The sequence below is a fragment of the Eumetopias jubatus genome, unplaced genomic scaffold (genome assembly GCF_037043125.1).
Source record: "Eumetopias jubatus isolate StellerSeaLion01/CBP00866 unplaced genomic scaffold, mEumJub1_p1.0 scaffold_5, whole genome shotgun sequence".
Lineage (NCBI taxonomy): Eukaryota > Metazoa > Chordata > Mammalia > Carnivora > Otariidae > Eumetopias > Eumetopias jubatus.
This window is the reverse complement of record NW_028274811.1, coordinates 84,045,073-84,068,536: the sequence shown is the minus strand read 5'-3', so window position 1 is coordinate 84,068,536 and position 23,464 is coordinate 84,045,073. Positions and strand designations below refer to the sequence as shown.

At 36.8% G+C, this 23,464-nt stretch overlaps 1 protein-coding gene across 4 annotated transcripts in view; it reads left to right on the top strand.

The window, feature by feature from the left end:
• The window catches only part of FBXL17 (F-box and leucine rich repeat protein 17), a 503,490-nt gene that overhangs the window by 457,725 nt on the left and 22,301 nt on the right, over window positions 1–23,464 (top strand). For 3 of the 4 annotated variants that reach the window (XM_028102730.2, XM_088023422.1, XM_028102728.2), the window contains one exon: window positions 23,254–23,396. The exons of the other annotated variant lie outside the window; for it this stretch is intronic. In XM_028102730.2, coding sequence (XP_027958531.1) covers window positions 23,254–23,396 — 143 coding nt within the window. The remainder of the gene's footprint in view (window positions 1–23,253; window positions 23,397–23,464) is intronic. 4 annotated transcript variants of the gene reach the window in all.

Genomic DNA, 23,464 nt, shown 5'->3' with positions numbered 1-23,464 from the left:
GTTACTTCAGTTTACTGTTTATAACAATTCACGTTTATTAGCTGTGTTTATAGACATGTTCTCTCCACCCCTTCTTTTGCCTTCTTTTATGGGTACTCTTGTTCAATAATCAAAAGTAGATCATGTGAGAAATCAAAGCAAAGGGAATTTATCAGAATAATGTTGGATAAAGTCTTCAGTTTGGATAAACTCCTTTTAAAAATATATTGTAAACAGTAAATCTTTAAGAAGACGCAGAAAGAGTAGTTTTATATTTATGGAACGGGATAGGCTTTGTGTTAATGGTTATTTAGCAAAAAGCTGGTTTTTACATACACAGTTACTACACTTTAATTGAAATATTTTTCATCTACTCTAAATTTTTAGACTAGAGAGCATTAACTTTTAAATAACTATTTTAAGCATTATTACCTTTTTATAATTAAATCTTATGAAGAGTCATGATATATTTAGCAAAAAAAAACAAAAGCTGAGCTGCCCTGTTTGAGATGGAAGCAGGTACCAGGACTCTAACTTACTTGGAGTTCCCTTTTCTCTTCTCTCTTCTTCCCTGTGCTTCTCTCCTTCACCCTCCTCCTCCTTCACCCCTCCCCCCGAGAATTGGTGAAATATCTGGAGGTACTTCAGCAGGATTCAGCGTTCTTCAGCAATTTGCTGGAGTGTTGCTCCTAAAGTAAAAAGTCTAATAACAATTCAGCATAAATTATATTTATATAAGTTTATATAAGCATTGAAATTGTTGCTGTTGTTATTGTATTATACCTTTAATCCTTTAGTGACTTTATTTAGGGAAAATATATTTTAGTTTTTGCCATGATATTTGATAATTGGCATGAATTAACACTCCTTTAAGACCTAAGTGTATAGGCCCAATCTTGTTGTCCGTGGGTATCCCTCACCTGCCAAGAAATTGAGTTATGTAGTATTTATTATGTCCCTGCTTTGGGGTTCAAGCCCCAAATTAGCATATGTAAGTAAAGAAGGTTGTTTATCATCTTTTTTAAATTTATTTTATTATGTTATGTTAATCACCATACATTACATCATTAGTTTTTGTTGTAGTGTTCCATGATTCATTGTTTGCTTATAACACCCACTGCTCCATTCAATATAGCTTGATATGCCTGGAAACTAGAGAATGAACGTATCAGAAATCTTGCTTTCTGTGAAGGCTAGATTGAAGTGGGACAAGACTAGAGGCAGGGAAACCAGTTAGACTGGGTCATTGGTCAGCAAGAGATGATGAGGATCCAAATTAGAATAGAAGCTTTTGGGATGGAGAAATTGGGGGAGACTGAAGAGCTGTTTAAGAGCCAGAATCAGTAGTAAGTTACTGATTGGATATGAAGGCCAGGGAAGAGGAAGAGCAAGGGATGACACTCCTGACTCTGACCTGGGTGACTCATTGGTGCCATCACCTGATAGGGAATAGGAAGAGTAATAGGTTTGGAGTCAAGAATGGTGAGTTTATTTTTAGACACGTTGCATTTGAGTACCTCTGGAGAATTTAGGTGAAGCCCCAGATGCAAAAATGCAGTGTGTAGCTCTGGAGAGGTGTTTAGGCTTAGAGTCATTAATATTTATTTTATAGTTAAATATACTGATATCGAAGTCAAAATGTTACCCTTATAAATGTGTGATCATAAATGTATTAGAGAAATTTGCCCTTGTAGTCCTTGGTTCATAGGACCAAGGCTTCCCTCCTACGAGCACATGACATGATGCCCTGGTGCCTCGGGAGACTTCCTGGGGGAATGAATCGGGACAGAGAAAAATTGCTTCTGAATTTGCAATAGTAAATTCAAGTCACAGTGTGAAAGCAAATGTCCAATCATTTTGCACTTTGTGGTATGATGGTTTCTATTTTTCCTGGTTAATTTTGACATTATTATTTTCTTCTCAAGCAAACTATAAACCCCTTAGAGTTAAGGGACTATCTTCTACCTTTCCCCCTTAGTTCTGTCTTCACCTATCATTGGATGCTCCCACCACAGTTCCTTAATATAGGACTACAGACTTTGGGACCAGGTGGACCTGGGTGTGAACCCTAGCTTTGCTGTTAACTGGCTCCATGACCTTGGATAGGTCCATCTATCCACCTCTGTCTGCTCAGTTTTCTTTTATACTATAATATTACTAATTACTAACCTAATTACTAATTACCAACCTAATATTACTTATTAGGTTGAGTCATTTGCAATTGCAGCCTTATAGTGAGGATGAGATACTGTGTTTAAGCTACCTTAAAGGTGCTCAGTAAGTAATTTTTTCAATAATTATTCTGTGACTGACTACTACTACCACTGTAAATGTACCTCAATTAATTATATTCAGTGATAGTTTTTTAAATGTATAAATATCAAGGAAAGCTAAATTGCTTAAATTGGAAATCTAAAGTGTTGGGAATGTCTCACTATATGGTCTATGAAATATGAAATATTTTCCAGAAGTATGTTGCCTAAATCTTTTTGTTTAAGCTTAGATTATAAATCAAGTTACAGTTACAAAGACAAAATCAAAATGACTTAATGGTTTTCATTTTTATATATAGAGTTTGATGAAATACACAAGGAAAGTTCTTTGGTCTCATTAATTACTGAGATAAAACACAAATTTCTGTTCTCTTCACTTTTTATTTAGTCAATGCTATGAATGATGATTTTTATTATACAAACTACAGTAAAATTTCAATTGTCTGGAGATCAATTATCAACCAACTTCAACTAGAACACAAACCAAAAGCCTGCAAGTTATTTAAAAAAAAAAAATGCTTTGTGCAATTAAAATAGATACCACAAAGTACATGCATAAAATCTCTTACTTTTGTTTTTAGATTTCCATAATAAGAACTTTTAAAAAATAAATAAAGGCAGATGAGAAGAAAGTACGAAAAGATATTTTTAGATGGTTTTCAAGAGTGCATCATCTTCAGACAGCTTTTTACATTGTGGAAGGAAAAAAATAGACTCTGAGCTACCCATGCTTTTTGCTTAGGTACTGAACGATAATCCTAACTTAGCTGTTTGGAATCTTACAGTATTAACAATTTTGACTGCAACGCCTACCCTAAAGGGGGGATGCTGTGATAGGGTAATAATGCATGGCAACCACTCTTCTTGCCTGTCTCTCTGACATTCCTAATTGCATTAGTACTGCATCGATAGTAAATATTTCGTTAAAACCCATACTGTGATGTCATTTTGGAATCAGTAAGTTAAATTAAAAATAGATTATATTCAAAGAAACCTCTAGTCCTTCACGCCTATAGAACCCGTTCATTCCAGCTGTATATACAGTTGTGACAAGTGAGATTATCTGATTTCTCAAGCCATCCAGCAATCTTAGGAGACACTGAAAAATAGCCATGATGAGAAGGAAGAAAGAAATACATAGAAAGACTTAAAACCACCCCGCATAGTGTGAGACCAGTTAGAGCAGAGATTCCACATTAGTGTTTAATAGGCCATATTTGTGAGATGATCTACACAGTATTTCTTGTTTTCAGTTGTTAACACTTAAGTATCAGATTCACATTTTATAAAAAATTGATTTCAGGCCCCTCTTGAAGATTGAAGATCTAGCAGCCCTGAATTTACATTGGGAGTTCAGACTGACTGCAGTGTATGTGGTATTCAGTTTGCCAACCCTCCACTTTTAGGGAGGGTATTTCAATATTCACAGTCCCCACTCAACCCCATTGTCTCCCCAACACTGAGGCTTAGTGTTGGTTGCCATTTATCATTGTATATTTTTTGACATTCTGGTTTAAATTACATCTGAGTCTCCATCAAAAAGAAGGAATGGGGAAGCAGGCTTAGTGGGCTGAGTGGCATAGAAAGAGAGCAAGTACCTTTTTTATGAGGGAGAAGAATTTCTGTGTGAAATATGCAAACAGTGTATCAAAATAATATAATAAAGCGACGTTGCTCATTTACTTTACCTGTATGGCCCATTAGGCAGTTGGGCTTACTCAAAAGCCATTCTATAGTTCTGAGCTTCCTATTACAGTAGAATAAAATGATAATCAAGGAAGTTTGCCTGGGTACAATAAATGCTATTTAAAAAGATAAAGAAATAGGTAAAACTTTCCAGAATTATTTGTCTCCAGAATAGTTAAAATAAGAATCTTTCAGTATGTAAATGTTGAACCATGTGAAATTGCCATATTTAATAACTTTTGATCCACAAAAATGGCAACTTCACATCAGTTAATCTATTGTAAAATAGTGTCTGCTACTTGTTTATTTCACTCTCCCACAATTCCAAATTAATGAGACAGTGCTTTATCTGGTTTAATAAAATTTGTAATATACTGAAGAATAGTTACAGATACTATATGAATCTTATAAAAACATACAATACCTTGCTTGATTACAGTCTGAAATATAGCTTATGTTCATGGATGTGATAATATACTCTGAGTGTAATGACTGAAAATATTTTGTGTAGATAAAACCTTCATTATGAGAGGATAGTAGCTTTATAAATCTTATCACCCCCCCCCCGAGATGTAATGCTCTCTCTGGAGAAGCTTACACTATTTAACATTTAATAAATATGTTCTAGAAACTGACTACATTGCACTTTGTTGGTTCTCCTCTATGGGTGCAGCGTTCTGCTTGAATTCATTGGGTTCATCTTAAAAAGAGATCATTAGCTGAAATTCAGTAGATTTTATAAGAACCTTCAATAAATGCAAAGGCCTTAAAACAGAAGCTTTAGGGGATGCAATTTTATTTGAAATCTTTCATATCTTGGCATATGAACAGTTCTTAAATTAATGTATTTAGTGCACACAAATAATTTTTAACCACATAGTGGTTACTACATTCTGCATGCATATCAAAAAAAAAAAAAAGAAATGTAATGATTAGTAAATAGAGAACTATATTATCTGATATTCTTTAGTTAGAGCAATTTATTTTTATTGAAAGCATAAAATTCCAGAGAACTGAAATGTTTAAATCCTCTTTTTAACTTTCAAAGCTGTTATCACTGAGGATGACTTTCATTTCTTAAACTAATAATAGTTTGTTTATAACTGTATATATAAATATTTATGATATTGCTGATTTGAGGGAGATGTCAGTCATAGGCTATTTTCTTAAAGACATCTCTCTCTGAACCTGAAAAAAAGTTGGCTGAATTTCATGACTAATTACATACTTTGTGGATAGATGATGGAATGAAGTAAATGGAAGCACAATTCTATTTCATTAAGATTTGTTACAGTTAACCAAGTTGACACACATCAAGCCCTATTGATACACTTATTTCAGCAAAAATAGCCTCTTTACTGAGAATATCCTTTTGCATAAAATACCAGGTGTTTACTTGTTTGTTTTCAAATATCTTAAAATAAAAATATTTCATGTATTAAGGGGTTGATGAAATCAGAAAAAGTGTTTCAAATATATTATGAAGGAAACATCCAAGTTACAGAAACTATTCCTTGAGAATATATGGAGAATTTTCAAGCATCTGGGATTTAATTTCAAATGTTAGTTTTACTCAGTGGTAAATACAGTATTCCACTTGATAAAATAAAGTACATCCCAATAGATTTTTTTAAACAGTCTATGACCCACATGGATTAGCCTAAATTTAGAGAAGAGTAATACAAAATACAGAGCAGAATAATAGTTCAGGAGCCAGGAATAACTAAAACAATATTATTATTTAATTATTAAGTTTACTTACATTTTCCAGGATATACTACTAGTCACCCTTGATGTTGTCTTGCTTTTATTCTGCCTTTAATAGACTGGGTCTGTAACACATTCACATGTAAAGAGACTGACCTTTCCTTTAATGATACATTTCACTCAAACTCAAAGGAAGCAATTTTTAATGAACACCTAAAACTGGGAACACTTAGGAAAGAACATACTACATTTCCCATGCTCCTTCTCACCAATTAAAATTGTCAACAGTCCACATGCATTAATCTTTTCTCTGTCATAAAATCTTGCAAAAATGATGTTAAAGGGATTTTTTTTAAGACAAAGAAAATAGGAAAGGAGATAAGAAAGGATGAGTGATGCCAACACATTTTTGGAAATCAGACAGAAGTGAAATCAGAAGGAGTGCTGACTGTCTTAAAAGCAGAGGAACTCATAGACTACATGGTTTGAGAGAGGGATTCTGTAACAGGTGAGCTAATTGGCCTACAGAACCCTGGCAAAGCTTAGCCCTCAGAGGCATCAGATACTCTAAAATCCCCAAGTGATATGGTCAAAGATCCTTAGGTGACCAGCCTTTTGAGAAAAGCATCCAACATAAAAGAAGATATTAAAACAAACAAACTGAAAAATCAAGCTAAGAGGAAACAGAAGCAATGCAGATAGCAGAAGAAAACATTAAAAACCATAAGTACTATTCTCAGAAATAAGAAAAGCAATTCCATCCTTGAAAAAGAAAAGGCTGCTATGAAAGAAAGAAGGACATGAGTTTCCAGATTGAATGGGCCCACCAAATGCCCAGAACCATGTAGGAAAATAGATCTACATGAAGGCAAATAAAGATGATTTATCTTGAAATTTTAGATCATGAAGGATGAAAAGGAAATTTTAAAAGTTTCCTAACAAAGAAAATAAGATCCTTGCTACGGATAAAGGAGTGACTCCAAATCTCTTAAAAGCAACATGGATAGTAATCATTTTGCAATATATAAGTGTATCAAATCTACACATTGTATACATCAAACTTATGCAATGTTCTCTATCAATTAAATCTCAATAAAGCTGGGGGAAAAGTAATATGGGAAGCTAGAAAACAATGAAGCAATGCCTTCAAAACTAAGGAGAAATAGTTTTCAATCTAGAATTCTATACAATGCCCTACTATTAATTAATTGTGAAAGTAAAATAAAGATGTTTTAGACATATAAGGGCTCAAATTTTGTCTCCCATTAACCCTTTAGAAGTTGTGTTTCATCACAAAAATGAATAAAACCATGGTAAGGAGAAGACATGGGACCCATAGGAGAGCTGAAAGGGGAAACCTTAGAATGACGGTGTCCTTATCCCTAATAGCCTGCAACTCAGCCACAAGCAGGAGTTAAGAGAACTTCAGAAAAGAGGGCATGGAGACAGGATGGTGTGGTTGGGTAATGGAACTAATCAGTTGATTTATTTTTTGAGCTTTTGGAAAAATATGGATGGGATTTGAACTATCTGTAGGAACATTTAAAAAATAATAGACAAAAAGCAAACAAATAAAGTGTAAGGCAAATATAAACTCCAGATAAAAATTGAGAAATGAAGCTTGGTCATAGTACACCACTTGGCTCAGTAGTGAACAGTATTTACATAGTCATAATAACACAAATATCTTCTATTTAATGTATTCTCCCTAATCACACTGAAAGCAAGGACAAGGACTTTGTTTTACTCATCTTTTTATCCCTGTTGTTATTTTGCATGTGGCAATCATCCAATAAATATTAGTCAAATTAGCCTACAGTTCAAGAATTCTCTATATAATTTGCTATTTGTCAACATTATTGACTCTAACTTCATAATTCTTAAAAAAATCTTGGGTGGGGCACCTGGGTGACTCAGTTGGTTGAAAGGCCAACTCTTAATTTTGGTTCAGGTCGTGATTTCAGGGTCCTGGGATCGAGTCCCACTTTGGGCTCCATGCTTGGCACGGAGTCTTCTTGAGGATTCTCTCTCTCCCTCAGCCTCTCCCCCTGTTCACTCTCTCTCTCTCTCAAATAAGTAAATCTTAAAAAAAAATCAGGGGATACTTCTGATTAACATGAAATAGGTATCCCCATTCAGAAAGGCACAGCCAGCAATTCTTTCATTTGAGCCATGAATCTCCATGCCTGTGTAGAGTCCCAGTTTTACATTCCAAAATGTCAGAGAAGAGGTCACCAAAGGAGAAACCATGTTAATGAGCCATCTCCGTCATCTGCCGCCTTGCTTCAGAATTGAGGATACTGCCAGAAGTGAAGTGGGTGAAAGAGGGAGAGAAGCAGAAGGTGCCAAAATTCAACACAAAAATGGCTCAAACGGTTTTGTTATCAGTAACACATAACATCTTGAACATAGAAATCTGAGAGAACAGGTGTGTCAGGATAAAGGAAATAACAGACTTGTAATGAGGATACTGGACACAACAATTCTCAGTTACTTCCAGCTTATTACTCACATCCCCATATTCCTGACAGATAGCCATCCTCCATTAATTAAAGTAGGAGAATTTGAGAGGAACAAACATAGGACCATTTATAGCGTCTGTTCCTAGCATTTTATTTGAAGGCATCGTTTGCAAGGGGTGGGGCTGGGGGAAGTAAGGCCAACAGAACAAGAATGAAACACATGGATCTTATATCTAAAGAGTTCTAAATCTACAACAATCAAAAGCATCTGCCATGTTCCAGGAAAATAAATTGCTGCAGAATAACAAAGACTTGTCCTGATAAAGGTATTGATCCTAAGAGATAAAGGAAGAATCATATAGCTTCCAGGTATTAAAGCAAGACATGTATGAAGGGGAAGAAATCAGGTTGGACTTAGTTTCTCCACAGCAAAACTGAAGCACCTGTCTATAAAGCTCAGAAGGTTAAAAAAAAAAAAAAAAAGTATGACCCAAAATTTAATACTTAGCCAACGTTGTTCCTTAAACATAAGCATAACAGTCTTTCCCTAACATTCAAAATTTAGGGAATATATGATGAAATTTTCTAAAAAAAAGAAAACTACTTAAAGATGGTATCTAGCCACCCAAAAGATTAATTGAAAAAAGACCTCAGGAATGAAAAAAGACAAATCATGAAGGAAACCCATTGTATTTAGTCCATTTAATATAGAACCAGTTCAAAACAAACATGACAATTACGGTTACAAAAGCAGATGGGAACATTGAAACCTGACAATGTAAAAATAATAATATAGCTGATGAATATGAAAGGAAGAAGGAAGAGGGAGAAATGCTTGCCAGTTTTCTTTTTTTTTTTTTATTTTTCTAGAAGGGGGTCAGTTGATTCTGAGGGAAAGTATAGAATTTTTTAAATGACTCCAAATTCTTAAAGGTTTTAATGATTTTTTCTTTTTAAGATTTTGTTTATTTATTTTATAGAGAGAGAGTGAGAGAGCACGAGCTGGGGGAGGGACAGAGGGAGAAGCGGACTCCCCACTGAGTGTGGAGCACAATGCAGGGCTCCTTCCCTGGACCCTGTGATCATGACCTGAGCCAAAGTCAGACACTTAACCAAATGAGCCACCCAGGCACCCCCATAAATTTTTTTCTTAATTTATGTAGACTCTTTGAAAAATTACCTTATATGGTAAAGAAATACTTAACTGAAGTTTTGTGATTCTTTTTCAATTCAATTTCTTTATTTTGGTTAAATTCAAGTAAAAACAAGTTAAATACTTTTTAAAAACATGCATAATTATATACGAGATTTCCGATACTGTTTTTCTCTTTCTCTTGTGCTGTCTGTATGTGGAAGGTGCTGGAAGAGTGCTTACCAAATATTCGTGATGGTATTTCTCGATGATGGGATTTGGGATCATTTTGAAGTTTTATTGTACTTTCCTTTATTGATTTAATTTTTACAGTAAGCTGTGCCATTTTTATGCAATCAATAGAGTTATTATTTGAAAAATTTAAAAAGATATCATGGAACTGAATAAAATTATTTTAATTTGACTGCTAAAGAATGAGTACAGATATGTCAGGAACATCTACCAACAAAACAAATGTTTATTTACCGAGCCATATTTATATTTTCTGCTAGTGTGACTCTTTCAGCTGGGCATCACTGAGAATACATTTGGACTTTTTGTTATTGTGGAAAATAACTGAGTTATCATGTGCATAGTTTGTATTAGTTAAGATTCTTTGGTTGCAAGTTACAGAAACCAACCGAGGCTACTTTAAGTGAAAACAAAATCCAAACGAAACCAAAGAAATTACTGGAAGAAGATGAGGTAACTCTCAGAATCAAAATAAAAACTGGGCTGTGAGAAAGACAAGAACATGGGATCTCTAGGTGGCTGAGACTAATGAGAGTCTCTTTTGGGAACCTCCCCCAGATGGTTGTCTCCAGCTGCTTTTCTTCTAAAGTCATTCTGGGCAGAATTCAGATATTAGGGAGTGAGTATGCTTAGATGGGTTTGGGTCCCATGCCCACCTGCATCTTGGAGAAGGGAGGAAACCTTTGATTACAGCCTCTATACTGCACCTTCAGAAAGGAAAATTAAGGGTTTGTTACCAGAAAGTGGGAATGGAAGCCAGGCAGGTGAAAACCACCTATGCCCCCTATCTTTGCCTCCCTCTAAACTGGCAGTAAGGTAAGCTTCTCTCCCACTCAGTATGCCCCTAGAGGAATTAGCTGATTTAGTTTCTTTATCAGATCTGTTCCTTCATTCCTTTCAAAGTAATTACAGGCTGCTTCCTCCCTGTCTCATGACACTGATTATTAGCTAAAGCTAATTCATCAGCTAGATATAGGTGAAACACCTTTAGCTATCTTTCAGGAAAAGCTTAGTAAATTATTTGTCATTCTCCAACCCAAGAAATATTCTCCCTGTAAGTAAAAGTTTATTAGATACCGTGAGAGGTCTTTGGGTTCAGCCATTTTCTGTCCCAGCTATAATTAGAAAGCTAGACAAATTATATCAACTCCTAGGGAAAAAAATCCACACACATACTCTTTTTAATAAATCCAATTTACTCTATTTGCTTGGTATTAACAACTGTTAATGTTACGTCCAAATTCCCTTCCTTCCTCGTTGAAAAGAACTATATCGCTACAGCCAGTACATACAAATGGATAGTTAATTACTCGGCACAGAGGGTTATGTGATTCATCACTGCAGTGTGGAAGTGAATGTTGCCAATTGTCAGCTTTTTCCAAACTACATAGTGTTATATGGTTTATGTCCCAATCAATGGTGGCAGAGCTCCAGAAAGAAATACTACCTAGATGTCAGGGACTCATTAAACTGATCAGTCTGTAGTCCTTCATCAGTGATTTCCAAACCTGGCTGTGTATCAAAATCACTTGGTGACATGAAAAAAAGAAAGAAAGAAAAAGATACAGCCTCCTGGTATCCACCTCCAAAGCCACTGAATCAGAATATTCTCGGTTGGGTCAGGGATAAATTCAGGATTTTTCAGGGCCTGAGGTTTAAACAATTTGAGGTCTCTCTTTAAGAAAAGAATAGAAGAGCATCTTGTTTTTACAAATTTTACAAAAATACATTACCCTGTGATTACATTTCTGTGACCCAGGTCCTCATGAAGGTCCCTGTAAATGATGGACCCTGAAGCTTAACATTCGGTAGCTTCAAGGTACTGTGAATTGGGGCCTAAGAATAATGTATGTACATATGTAGGTCTGTGTCTGCGTCTCCCTGAATGTGTGAGCATGTGCACTAGTGTGCATGGTTCAAGTTTGCAGGTGAGTAGGTCCAGAACTGGGATTCTCTCTTCCCCTCGAAAACAAAAAGAATATAGAAAGTTTAATGTTCTCTGAATTTTAATCTAGTTCTCCACTAAGCTTTAAAAACTCAAATTGAAATGTTTTGAATTTCATGATTTTATTTCCTTTTACCTTCTTATGTCAGAAAGGTCCATAAGCAAAAATTGCTGCCAGTATCTAAGCTAATCCATGCTTGGGACAACAGCCTCTGAGTTATCGTTGTTCTGGTTATAGTTAGGGAGGAATAAGTGAGCTTACCTTTTTGTGTTTAGTTTTAGTTTGCAAATAGCTTTATGCTTTTTTCACAGGATTTCACATGATTTTAGGTATTGAATTTTGGCACCAGTGAATGTGTTTGTCTCGAGGAGCCAGGTTAGAGAGAAACCCCACTGTCAGAAATGTTAAGTTCTTCCCTTCACTCTGGTAAAATTCAGAAATAGATCCAGTACACCTTTTTAAAAACTGGTTTTTATTTCCTTTGTAAAGCAAAGCATGCCTAGTGTTGAAAATTTTTAAATGCAGAAATATATAGGGGAAAATGTTTATTACCTATCATCTCCCCCAAAGATACCTGCGGACATCATAGTGATTGATATACTGCAGCTATTCAGTAAATACTTTTCGAATAAAAGAATAAGTGTAAACTCTAGAGAATGCAAACAAGACCTCTTTCTGAGTTTTTTCCCTAATTGTGATATGTAAGATGCACATATTTAAATGAACGTATATTGAATACTAACAAGTGAAGGCGCTGTGCTAAACAATAATGATCTAAAGATGAGTAAAGGTGGTCTTTGCCCCTCTGGGAGTTTATATCCCGGAGAAGAACCCAATATATTCCTACTATTGCAAGGACACTGAGACACACGATGACACAAAGAGCAGCTATCTAAAATCCCATGCAGGAGATTTCTTTCAAATCTAAGTGTCAAAAAAAGATTTCCTTTAACATCCTTGACTCTTCTCTTTCTCTTACTGCACATACAATCCATCAGCAGTATTACTGGTCCTCTCTAAAATAGTCATAATTCAACTCCTCCTCCCTGTTTTTATTACATAGCCCTGGGCCAAGCCATTGTCACTTCTTGTCTAGATAATTGCAGTGGCCTCCTTCTTGGTCTCCTTGCTTCTGCTCTTGCCTCCTTACAGTCTGTCTTTAACCCAGAAGCCAGAGAAGTCTTTTGAAAGTTTAAGTTAGGTCATATCACTCCTCTGCCCCCATTTCTCCAGTGGATTCTAATTTAATTTAGAGGAAACCCAGTGTCATTAAAATGATCTATGAGATGATTTTGACCACCCCCTTTTCCATTACCTCTCCCCAATATCATCTCCACCACTCACCATCTTGCTCTTTTGCTCATTCTAAAACAAGCCAGCAACCTTCCTGTCTCATGGCCTTGACATTAAGTTTTCTCTGCACACAATGCTTTTCCCTCAGATATCTGTATGGCTTGTTCCCCCACCTCTTCAGATCTTTGTTCAAATGTCATTTTCTCCATGCAGCCTTCCCTGCTCACCCTAATTAAAATTGTAGCACTCCCACCCTGGTCCTTGCTTAATTTTTCTCCATAGCCTCATCACCACCTGACAAATTATGTATTCTCATTATTTATTTGTATTCAGAATAACAAGCCCCACAAGGGCAGGAATTTGATCTCTTTATTCCCAGCTCCTGAAACACTCCCTGGTGCATACATAGTAGGTACTCAATTAGTATTTGTTTAAAGAAGGAAGAGATCAGACATTCACTCTGCTGACATCCCCATGTGTTCTTCCCTCTTCCTTTGGTTTCCTTCCCTTCAGTATCAAGACACTTTTACAATGTGTGTTGAGCAGTCTGATAACACATTTGTTGTCACCAGCCTTGGTATCTCTCAAGTGGTAGTTGCTACAGTCACATTCTGCTCTGCCCTGCGCTGGGTCACATAAATATTTGTATCTGATGCCCACTTGAAACTGATGCTGTGTCTTTAGGGTGGTCTGGAAAATTCAGCTCAGAAAGATGGACAAGGCAGATATATGACAGAAACACTAATGTACTTTTCCATATCCATGAACCAATATATTTAAGCTGAGAATTCACTTCTCATAAAGTGGGGAAATATATAATGTCAGGATTTTGAAAAAGATGCGTAATTCTTTGATAAGTAGTATATGTATGTATGCAGGCTACAACAAAAAAGAATCATTAAACCAGGGACTTTAAGGTTCTCAGCTAATGTTAAGAGTAGTAATGCTTTTTTTCTTCTTCATCTTGGATTCTAAAATTGAATAAAGAGATTATCGGGGGGACCTAACATTCCACTCAGAGCACTGGTTACTACCAAACACAGCACCACTGAAAACCAGGGCAGTGGATCAGATTCCTGTTAAATGAAGTTTAGTTCTAAATATGCCTTTTGTTTATTACATTTTCAGAAGTCACGTACTCAAAAATAGTTTCTACCTACCCAATCAGATTTGTGACTTTCTGCTATTAAAATAAAAATAATGTGAAAAGCATAAAAGGTTAAAAAAAATATTTATCCTTGCTTCTGATGAATTTAAAGACCTTTAAAAAAATTCTTCACTTGAACTCTTACTTTTCCACCAACTTGTTTATCTCATAGGAAGGAAAGCAGGTGCAGCCTATAAATAATGTTGCTTTTCCATCTCAGGATGTACAGGGCAGAAGAGTCTTCTCCCCGAAAGGTCAAGGGCCACAGCCAGCTTGTTCCCTTTGTCAGATAAGACTTGCATGTTGCTACTCCGAACTCAGTAGAGTTCTGTAAAGTGAATGCCCCTACGTGCAGTGTCTTAAAAATTCTGCCATAATTCAAAGTTTTCACTCTAATGTTATCCACCATTGTTGGGCAATTTTTGTATTATATTTATTTTTCACTTGATTTTCAGAGATTTAGAGTTCCTAAATAAAGCATACTCCACAGTCTTTGAAATTCCACAAATAAATGAACATTTGGAAAGCTTTCTAACTGTAATTTTTTTTGAATTTACTTTCTTATTTTAAGAAACTTTAAGTTAATTTTTCATGTCTCCAGAGGGTAGACTAAGTTTATTTTACTGGTACTTTCCCTCAAATTATGTGGAAAATTATCTGTTGTCTAGAAAGCTATTGTTTGCTATGTAGTTTAATAATAGAAAACTTACGTGCCTTTCCTTATCAATTTTATTTAATAGATATTTACTGAGTACTTGTAAGGATAAGGGCACATAATTTTATGCTAGGATTTTAAAACAGTGTATGACAACATGACAAGATGCATAATATCAGTGGTCCTTAGGGAAATGAAAATTAAAACCCACAATAAGCTAGCACTTCATACCCACCAGAATGGCTATAATCAGAAAGACAGATATTACCAAGTATTGGCAAGGATGTAAAGACCCTGCAATCTTCATACATTACTGGTGGGAATGTAAATGGTAGAGCCACTTTGGAAAACATTTCAGCAATTTCTTATGAAATTAACATACACTTAACCATACAACCCAGAAATTCCACCTCGCTTCCCGGAGCAAGGAGGATGAAAGGAAAATATACATCCACACATGTATGTTCATGTTTATAGTAGCATTACACATCATAGTCAGTAGAATGGAATATTATAGAGCACTGAGAATGAACGGACTACCAGTATACATAACAATGTAGATGGATCTCATGAACATATAATGGACAGCTGAAAAACCAGAAACAAGAGTGCTGGGTGTTTAACTCTATTTATATGAAGTTCAAATGCAAGAATACTCATCTGTGTGTTTGGAAGTCAGGATAGTGGTTATCCTTATTGTCAGGATAGTAGTGACTGAAGTTGGGGATGAGTGAGCTTCAGCGGTGGTGGTCAGGCCCTGTCTCTCAATCTGGACACTGTTACACAGCTGGGTTAACTTTGTCAGAATCCATCAAATTGTACCCTTAGGATTTGTGCAAATTTCTGCATGCATGCTATACTTCCAAAAAGTTCATTGAAACTGTAAAAAATGAGTGACACTTGATTTTCAGAGATTTAGAGGTCCTAGAAAAGAATTCTCCACATTTGTTGCTTCAAAGACTTTACAATCTAGCAGGAAGACAGGTGTGTTGATAAATAATTCTAATATGAAACAAACTCTGGTAAGTGCTGCATTTGAAATATAAATAAGTGCAATGAAGTAAAGAAAATATTTACTAAAAAGGACAACCTGGAAAAATAGAATATGGTCACTGTCAGGTTACTACCTAATAATATGAGGAATGTAATAGTAATGTATAAAAATGGAAGGAAAAGATACAAATTAGAAGTAAGTAAATTAGAAGTATTGGTTTCTATACAAGAAGTCACTACTGTTTGAGAGATAAAGTTGTATTAAAATATCAGAACACATAGCTATGCATATGCTTAACAACAAGTTCTTTTTGGTTTTAGTCGACTGACTTTGCCCAAGTTGTAGGTTGTTGTGTTCCAGCAGTTCTCAGCCCTGGCTGCACATGAGGATCACAGGAGCTTTTATCGCTTCTCCTGAATCAGAATCTCCAGGGGTGGGACTTAGGCATCTGTATTTTTCTAGGCCCCTGTGATTCTCCGCAAGCGCCAGGGCTAGGAACCACTGCTGTAGTCCCTGCAGGGCGGAGGGAGCCTTCCCGGGGACCATCACACCACAACAAATGTCTCCGAAAGTGTCATTTCTTTGTTTTTGGAGCTTCTGTGGCTTCTACAAAGAAGAGCACTTTTCATATTTATCTCTTTGTACCCATGCCAAGAAATTTCCTTGCAAATGGCTTTTATCCAAGTATTACATGAAAGATGTTAATCCTACTGTTAAATTTTAACCCTAGCTCTTTCAAGCACTAGGGCATTTCTTCTGATTGTATTGCAGGTACATAGATCCATAGCAGAAGATAGAACTGGAAAGGACAAAATGGCATATGCAGGTCACTTGTTAATGCACTCATATGACTAATCTTCCTCCTATGAGGAAAGAAAATGTATTTTTAGTGGTAACATTTATATCAGATTGTTCACTATGAAAGTAATACCTGCTTTCACTTAGAAAATGTTAGTTCTCTCCTTAGTTCATTCACTCGTTATCTGTTATTAGCTTATCTATGTGTTTTAAATCTTTGCTTCGAAATACTTTTTTTTTAAAGAGTCTATTTTTAAGTAATCTCTACACCCAGCGTGGGGCTTGAACTCACAACTCAGAGTTCAAGAGTCGCATGCCCCACCAACTGAGCCAACCAGGCACCCTGAAATACTTTTAGAATTACAGAAGAGTTGCAAAAATAGTAGACAGTTCACATATACTGTTCCCCTAGCTACCTCTAATGTTGTCAACTCATATAAGCATAGTATAATTATCAAACCAGGAAATTAGCCTTGAAACTGTGAGATAGCTAAGTTCCAAATCTTATTTGAATTTCACCAGTTTCCCCCCCCCCCTTTTTTTTTGTCTATTCCAGGATCCAGTCCAGGATCTCACAGTGTATGTAGTTGGGGTGTCTCCTCAATCTCCTCCTATCTCTGACACTTCCCCATTCTTCTCTTACATTCCATTACCCCTACCCTTTAGATTTGTAGACTGTTTTTCAGTTTGGGTTTGTGTGGCGTTTCCTTATGCGCAGATGCAGATTATTTATTTTGGCAAGAATACTGCAGAGACGCTCAGGTGGTACATGATGTCTATATGTGTTATTACCGGTGATGTGAACCTTGGTCTTTTGGTTAAGGTGGTGGCTTCTGGGTCTCTTCTGATTTGAGCATCCATTGGTGGATTTGGCCTGCAACAGTTATTACTGTGGTCTTTGCCTGATGATGTTTTGTATTTCCCCCATTCCTTCTACACTTATTAATTGGAATTGTTCTGTAAGGAAGAGTTGTCCTTCCTTGACTGCATACCCATCTATCTGTCTATCTCTACAGTATAGACTTGTGGATGCTTATTCAGTTTTCTCAAGTATAGTCCAGTACTCTCATTATTTATTTTGATGCTCAAATTGTTCCAGCTGTGGCCATTGGCAGCTTCTTCTGATTGGATCCTGTGTCCTTTTGACATGCCTCCATTCTTTTTTAAGCACTTCTTTTTTCTGTTATCACAGGATGTTTCATACTCATCTTGTATTTTCTCTGCCCCAGTCTAGGAATCAACCATTTCTATAAGAAGCCCTAATTCTTTTTATTGGAGAATAATATTTATAAACAAAGTTCTAGGTGCTGGTAGATCACTGCTATTGGAGCATCATTGCTCCTAGTCTCTCTCAGCTGAAAAAGATAGGAAATATATGTATGTATACTAATCCATGCATGCACATACCTCATATTTATTAGTTATTTCTAGATCTGTGTATCTGTTATATATATATATGACACATATATATAGACCATGGGTTCATTCTAATATCTCTGATCCCAATTCAATACCACTGGGATCTTTATAAGCCTTTCCCCTTTTCTTGTTTATAACTTCTTTCTCTAACAGTAAAAAGACCAGCTCTCAATATTTACAATCCTAGATTACACATAAAGCAGTTACTGAATTACTAACTCATACCCCTGTGAGAAAGAGATTTAGTAACTAGAGTACAGTATTTACTGACAGTTCTTTTTGGGTTTCACCTTACAACATCCTGCCGAAATAATGTTTTCCAAAGTGACTTAATTGTTAATTCCCATCCCCTTCTGTGTGGTTATCTTATTTGTCTGGGTCATGCTCTTCATTTGTAATACAATTAGCTTCATTTGTTACTGTTTGTATTCTATTTCCCTTTCCTCCAGATCCTTGCTGGTTTTAATTTTTTTTATTTTGGGAGGTATGTAAAATGTTTCTATGATGCACAGTCAAAGCTAAATCTAAAGAGATACTCCCAGAAGTGTTCATCCCTCCTGAAACCCTCACCCCCTACATTCCATGCCCCCTTCTTCCCTCCCCTTTCCCACCAACCCCGTATAGTTAAACAGTCTCCATATTTTCTGGTTTATCTTTCCCATATTCCTTTTTCACAAAAGAGCAGATTCATATGTGTGTGTGCTTTTTAATTATATTCTCTTTTTACATGGCGATAGCACACCATATAAATCCTTGCACTTTACCTTTTTCACTGAATGATTTAGAAGTTCCTAGTGATCTTCCCCCCTTCATTTTTTTACAGCTGCCTAGTATTCAGTTGTGAGAGTATAGCATCATTTAACCATTCTCCTATGTATGGGTACTTAGGCCGTTTCCATTATTTTGCAATTATAATTAATGCTGCAATGAATAAACATATATATGTAATTTTGTATTATTAAAATATATTTTGGGGGTAGATTCCTAGAAATGGAACTTATTAGTCAAAATTAAGTACGTATGTGCTCATGGCTTTCAGATGCTCTGTATGCCTATGGACATGGCTCCTGGTGGGTTAATGTATATCCTTGACCATTATATGAGTTACTGAATTACAGTTGTTAACTTGTGTAACTTTTTAGAATTTAACTTTTTTGTTGTACTTAGCACATTAAAAAGTATATTAAATTTGCATTGAGTTTAGGAATTAGTCTTGCATAATTTATCCGTCTTCAAGGCTCAGTAAATATCATTGTAATGTGTCAACAGGTCCTAATGAAGGTAGTAATTACACGTTACACTTACAGCCCTATCGTCCTAGGTGCAGTCTATGAGTTCATGCTCACCAATGGAGAGTGGGCAGTTCAGGAACTGGCATTGACATAATGACTAAGTGCTTATATAATGCTCTCATTGGCCCAGAGCATTTTATTTTTCAAAACTCTTTTAAGTCTTTTCATTTTATATCAACTGTACCACTGTAGAATGCTTTGGGGAAATATCACGTAGATCATGACATTTATGTAGGACAAGGTCCCTTCTATGTATTACGTCATTTGAACCTCTGACCAACCCTGTGAAGTAAGCAGGACATAGAGTCAACTTCCCCATTGTCCAGGCGAGGAAGCGGAGATTCAGAAAAGTTAAATGTCCCGAGATCAGACATTGACTAAGTAGTGAGGTTGGAAATGAATTTGAGACTAGACCACAATACAGGTTTCACGGCTAGCTTGGGAACAACAATGAAAAAATATCCAAAGGTAGGCTGTAGTCACAAAGAGTTAAGCTGCTCTATAGATTGTGTAAGTTAAAGATTCTATTGGACCAGTGTTTTATGGTCACAGGGTAAGTCCTTGGCTTATAGGTATATAAGCTGTCATGTTTAAGTCCTGAATGGTGGTGAAAGGAAATACATTCCGAACACATGCAGGCTCCTCTACCACCCTGTGTGCTGCTGTGATGGAATGAGCACTGGCTTGGGAGCCAAACTGTTGTGGTTTGCACCGCGGTTTTGCCACTTATGAGGGGTGGGGCCTTGGAGAAGCGTTTAACCTCCGTTTTCTTACCTTCAGATGAGTATTGTTATTGCTGGGCTATTGGAGGGATTAAAAGTAACTTCATCAGGGGCACTTGGGTGGCTCAGTCGTTGGGCGTCTGCCTTCGGCTCAGGTCATGATCCCAGGGTCCTGGGATCGAGCCCTGCATTGGGCTCCCTGCTCCGCGGGAAGCCTGCTTCTCCCTCTCCCACTACCCCCTGCTTGTGTTCCCTCTCTCTCCGTGTCTCTCTCCATCAAATAAATAAATAAAATCTTTTTAAAAAAAAAGTAACTTCATCAGAAAGACTCTCCCTCGTGCCCCCCACTTAAATGTTATTCTTAAAGTGACCAGTCCATTTTCTTTGGAGCATTTGTCACAATTTAGAATTATATATCTTTTTGCGTTTGTTTCACATCTGTCTCTCCTACTAGAATCTAAGTTTCAGAACATCAAGGGCTCTGCTTGTTTTTGCTACTCTTTGTATCTCTTGTGCTTACCCCAGTGCCATTAATCATTGAATAAATATTTCTGAAGTGAATCCTGCCACATCCTTGTACTTGTTTTTAGGTCAGCCCCACAGAAGGGCCTGCAGCTACCCTATCCTTTCCCATCTCTCTGCCCTTCCGTATGCCATTTTCTTAGCCCCACATACTTGCCCTCTTTCATTTTTCTGGAGAATCCTTACTCATCCCTTACAACCTAGTACAGCTCTTCCATGAAGGCTCCCATGATTTCTGTTCCCCCTTGAAGAGTTAGAGGCTCCAGTGCCCCCCGGGCGTGCTTCTCTAATAGACCTAAACCACACTATAGCCATTGGTGTGTTCAGCTAACGTTTTTAAGAACCAAATCCTCCCCAGGCATAGGCTAGATGCTGGGCATACAACAGGAATAGGAGCTGTCATTCTAACGGAGAGATGGGCCACAGCAACGTAAACAAATTAATAATTACATTCCCAATAGAGGTAAATGATAGGATGATCCGTTTTGAGAAGCTGACCTTTGACTTGAGATATGAAAAGTGAGGAGTTAGGAATGGGAAGAGGTGAGGGATGAGCATTGTATTGTCACTGTTTACTCGGGTGATCCTCATTTCTACCCCACCCTGCCACCCTCCACCCCCAATCAGCTGGCCTCTGTGCTCTGTGCATCTTTCTATCCCCACCAGCTAGTACACCTGGTCCAGCACCTGCCACATCGCAGGTCCACACGCCAGTGATGCAGCATGTTAGAATTGCCCAGTGCCTGGCCCCAGGCTTTGGACTCAGTACATCTGATATGTGGCCAGGGCTGAGAGCCAATTCTCAGCTTATTATCCACTCTCCCACTTAGTATCTTGTGACTGGGAAAGTTATTCAGTCTTTCTGTGACTGATCCTTAAAATGGAAATAATAATGAAATTCCATAAGGTTTCTGAGAGGATTAAATGAGACAATATGCCTAAAATTCTTAGCCCAGTGCCTAACACATGGATGGTCAATAGATATTGGACAAAATGCTCTAGAGTGAGTACTCATAAGGAGTTTGCCGAATAACTGAAGGAGCTAAGGAATAATAAAGTTTAATTCTTACTTTAGTATATAGAATTGTGTCAAAACAAAAACTGAATACCCTGATTTATCCTCAGTTGTCTTATTTACTGCCTATTTTAATTTGGACAAGAAAGGAAAAAAAAAGGGGAATACTAAACACCAGAGTTTTTAGCAGTTAGAATCAATAGCTATTGACTCTTCATTTGCTTATAAAGCAGCCTCTGAAAAATCCTCAGATCATTTGTTTTTACCCTTTTCTGGCTAGTACAGGGCTTTCATGTTCTAGCCCCAAACCTAAATAAAAGTACACAATCCTTTGTCGTCTTTTGAAATCACAGTTTGAGCACTCTGTATTCAAAGAAATTTCTTTTATGTATCTTCTACTTCGTTTATCGTAGTGAAAATTATGCCAATACCAGAGATGACAGTTTCCTTAGGGAAGGACACCAGTGGGATTAACCTGGGGTATTGCTTCCACACGCAAAGTATCACTCGGGCCATTCAGCAAACTTTTGGCAGATTCCCCTCCATCCTGCCCCCACTTCTTTGGAAACTAAATGTCGAAGTAGCGTGCAAAAATGAGAGCATGAACAAATTCGTGGCATGAGGAACTTCTAGGAGAAGAAAAAAATTTGTCCTTTGTAGCATTTTCACTGGAAACCACTGGGATCATGGTTGTTTTTGTAAACCTTAAATGTCTGACTACTTAGAAGTGCTTTGATATTTGAATGCATGGGCATGAATTTTCTATTTAAGAAAAAATTACTGAGGTAATTAGGAAAGATTTTGCCAAGTTCTTTTCTGTGAGCTCTAGGAGTTAACATTTATTTACATGAGTAATTCACTCTGCTCTTATCAATCTAGTCAATTGCAAAATATCATCCGCCTTTAATGTCACAGAAATCAACGCATCCTATCTTAGAATGAGGAAATAATTAGCAAACAATTTCTTTCCTTTCTAATATGTGTGGCATTGTTTTCAGGGTTTTCATTTACAAACCAATGCACCATAAACTTGTTCTGGCTGGAGGTATTGAAGTCTGTTTTCCTGCTCCACAAACGTAGAGGTGTGCACGTCTCTCAAATCAGAAGTCCGTAGCGAAGAGCCACCTTCACCGATTGGTCACTCTGACAGGGTGAGGGGTAATGGAGCAGAGATTAAGTTGTGCACATCGTAGATTATGGGATAAGCATCTGCACTTTAGTTTAGCGGTACAACGTTCAACGGTCAAGACGACTAAAGATACCGATAGTCTGCAGATGACAGGCTTCATTTTATATGTTAATAGAAGGAAAACTTCTAATAATGGTGAGGAAATTCACCATAACAAATGCATTCCCTTTACTGCACTCCAACATGGCACCAATTAAGTTCAACTGTATGTATAATGCACTCTTAATTCCTAACAGTGCCAAGAAGGACTTAATGGGAAAAATATTATATAGTCTTACATTTTACAGATCATGAACAGATGGAAAAAATTATGCCAATCGGTAAAGAAACTCACTGCACTGTAACACACCTCAAAATGGTGCTTACATGGATTTTTCTTTTTAAAAATTATTCAAGTTATCTTGGGTAAAGTTTAGTTTCTACTTGGGGTTTTCTGTAACCTTATATATGTAATTCATTTTAATTTATTTCTTCTGCAGATATGAATGTTTGAAAGTACAGGTAACCTTGTAATGAGTAAAACTGATAAGAGGTTGTGTGCTAATGAAAGGGGAATTATGGAATGATTATTCACTTTGTGAAAGGACTTGTCATAGAGCAAGCTTTCCGAAAACATTTCAAATTGAATTTCATTTACAAAACACTCGTTTACACACAACCTTTCAGGAACAAATTTAGTGAGGAAATGAGGGGAATAGTCATAATAAGGTAGAGGCCCTTACGCTGCTAACATTTACGCTTGCTTTCTCTCTCTCTGTCCCTCTTTGCAGCGCTGATAGCCATCGGCCGGTATAGCATGACGATAGAGACTGTGGATGTCGGCTGGTGTAAAGAAATTACAGATCAAGGAGCCACCCTCATTGCACAGAGCAGCAAATCCCTGAGATACTTGGGGCTGATGAGATGCGATAAAGTAAGAGTTACCTCTCAAACTTGTTTTCTATATATCAGTGTAGGTAATAGATTTCTGTCATACTCTGT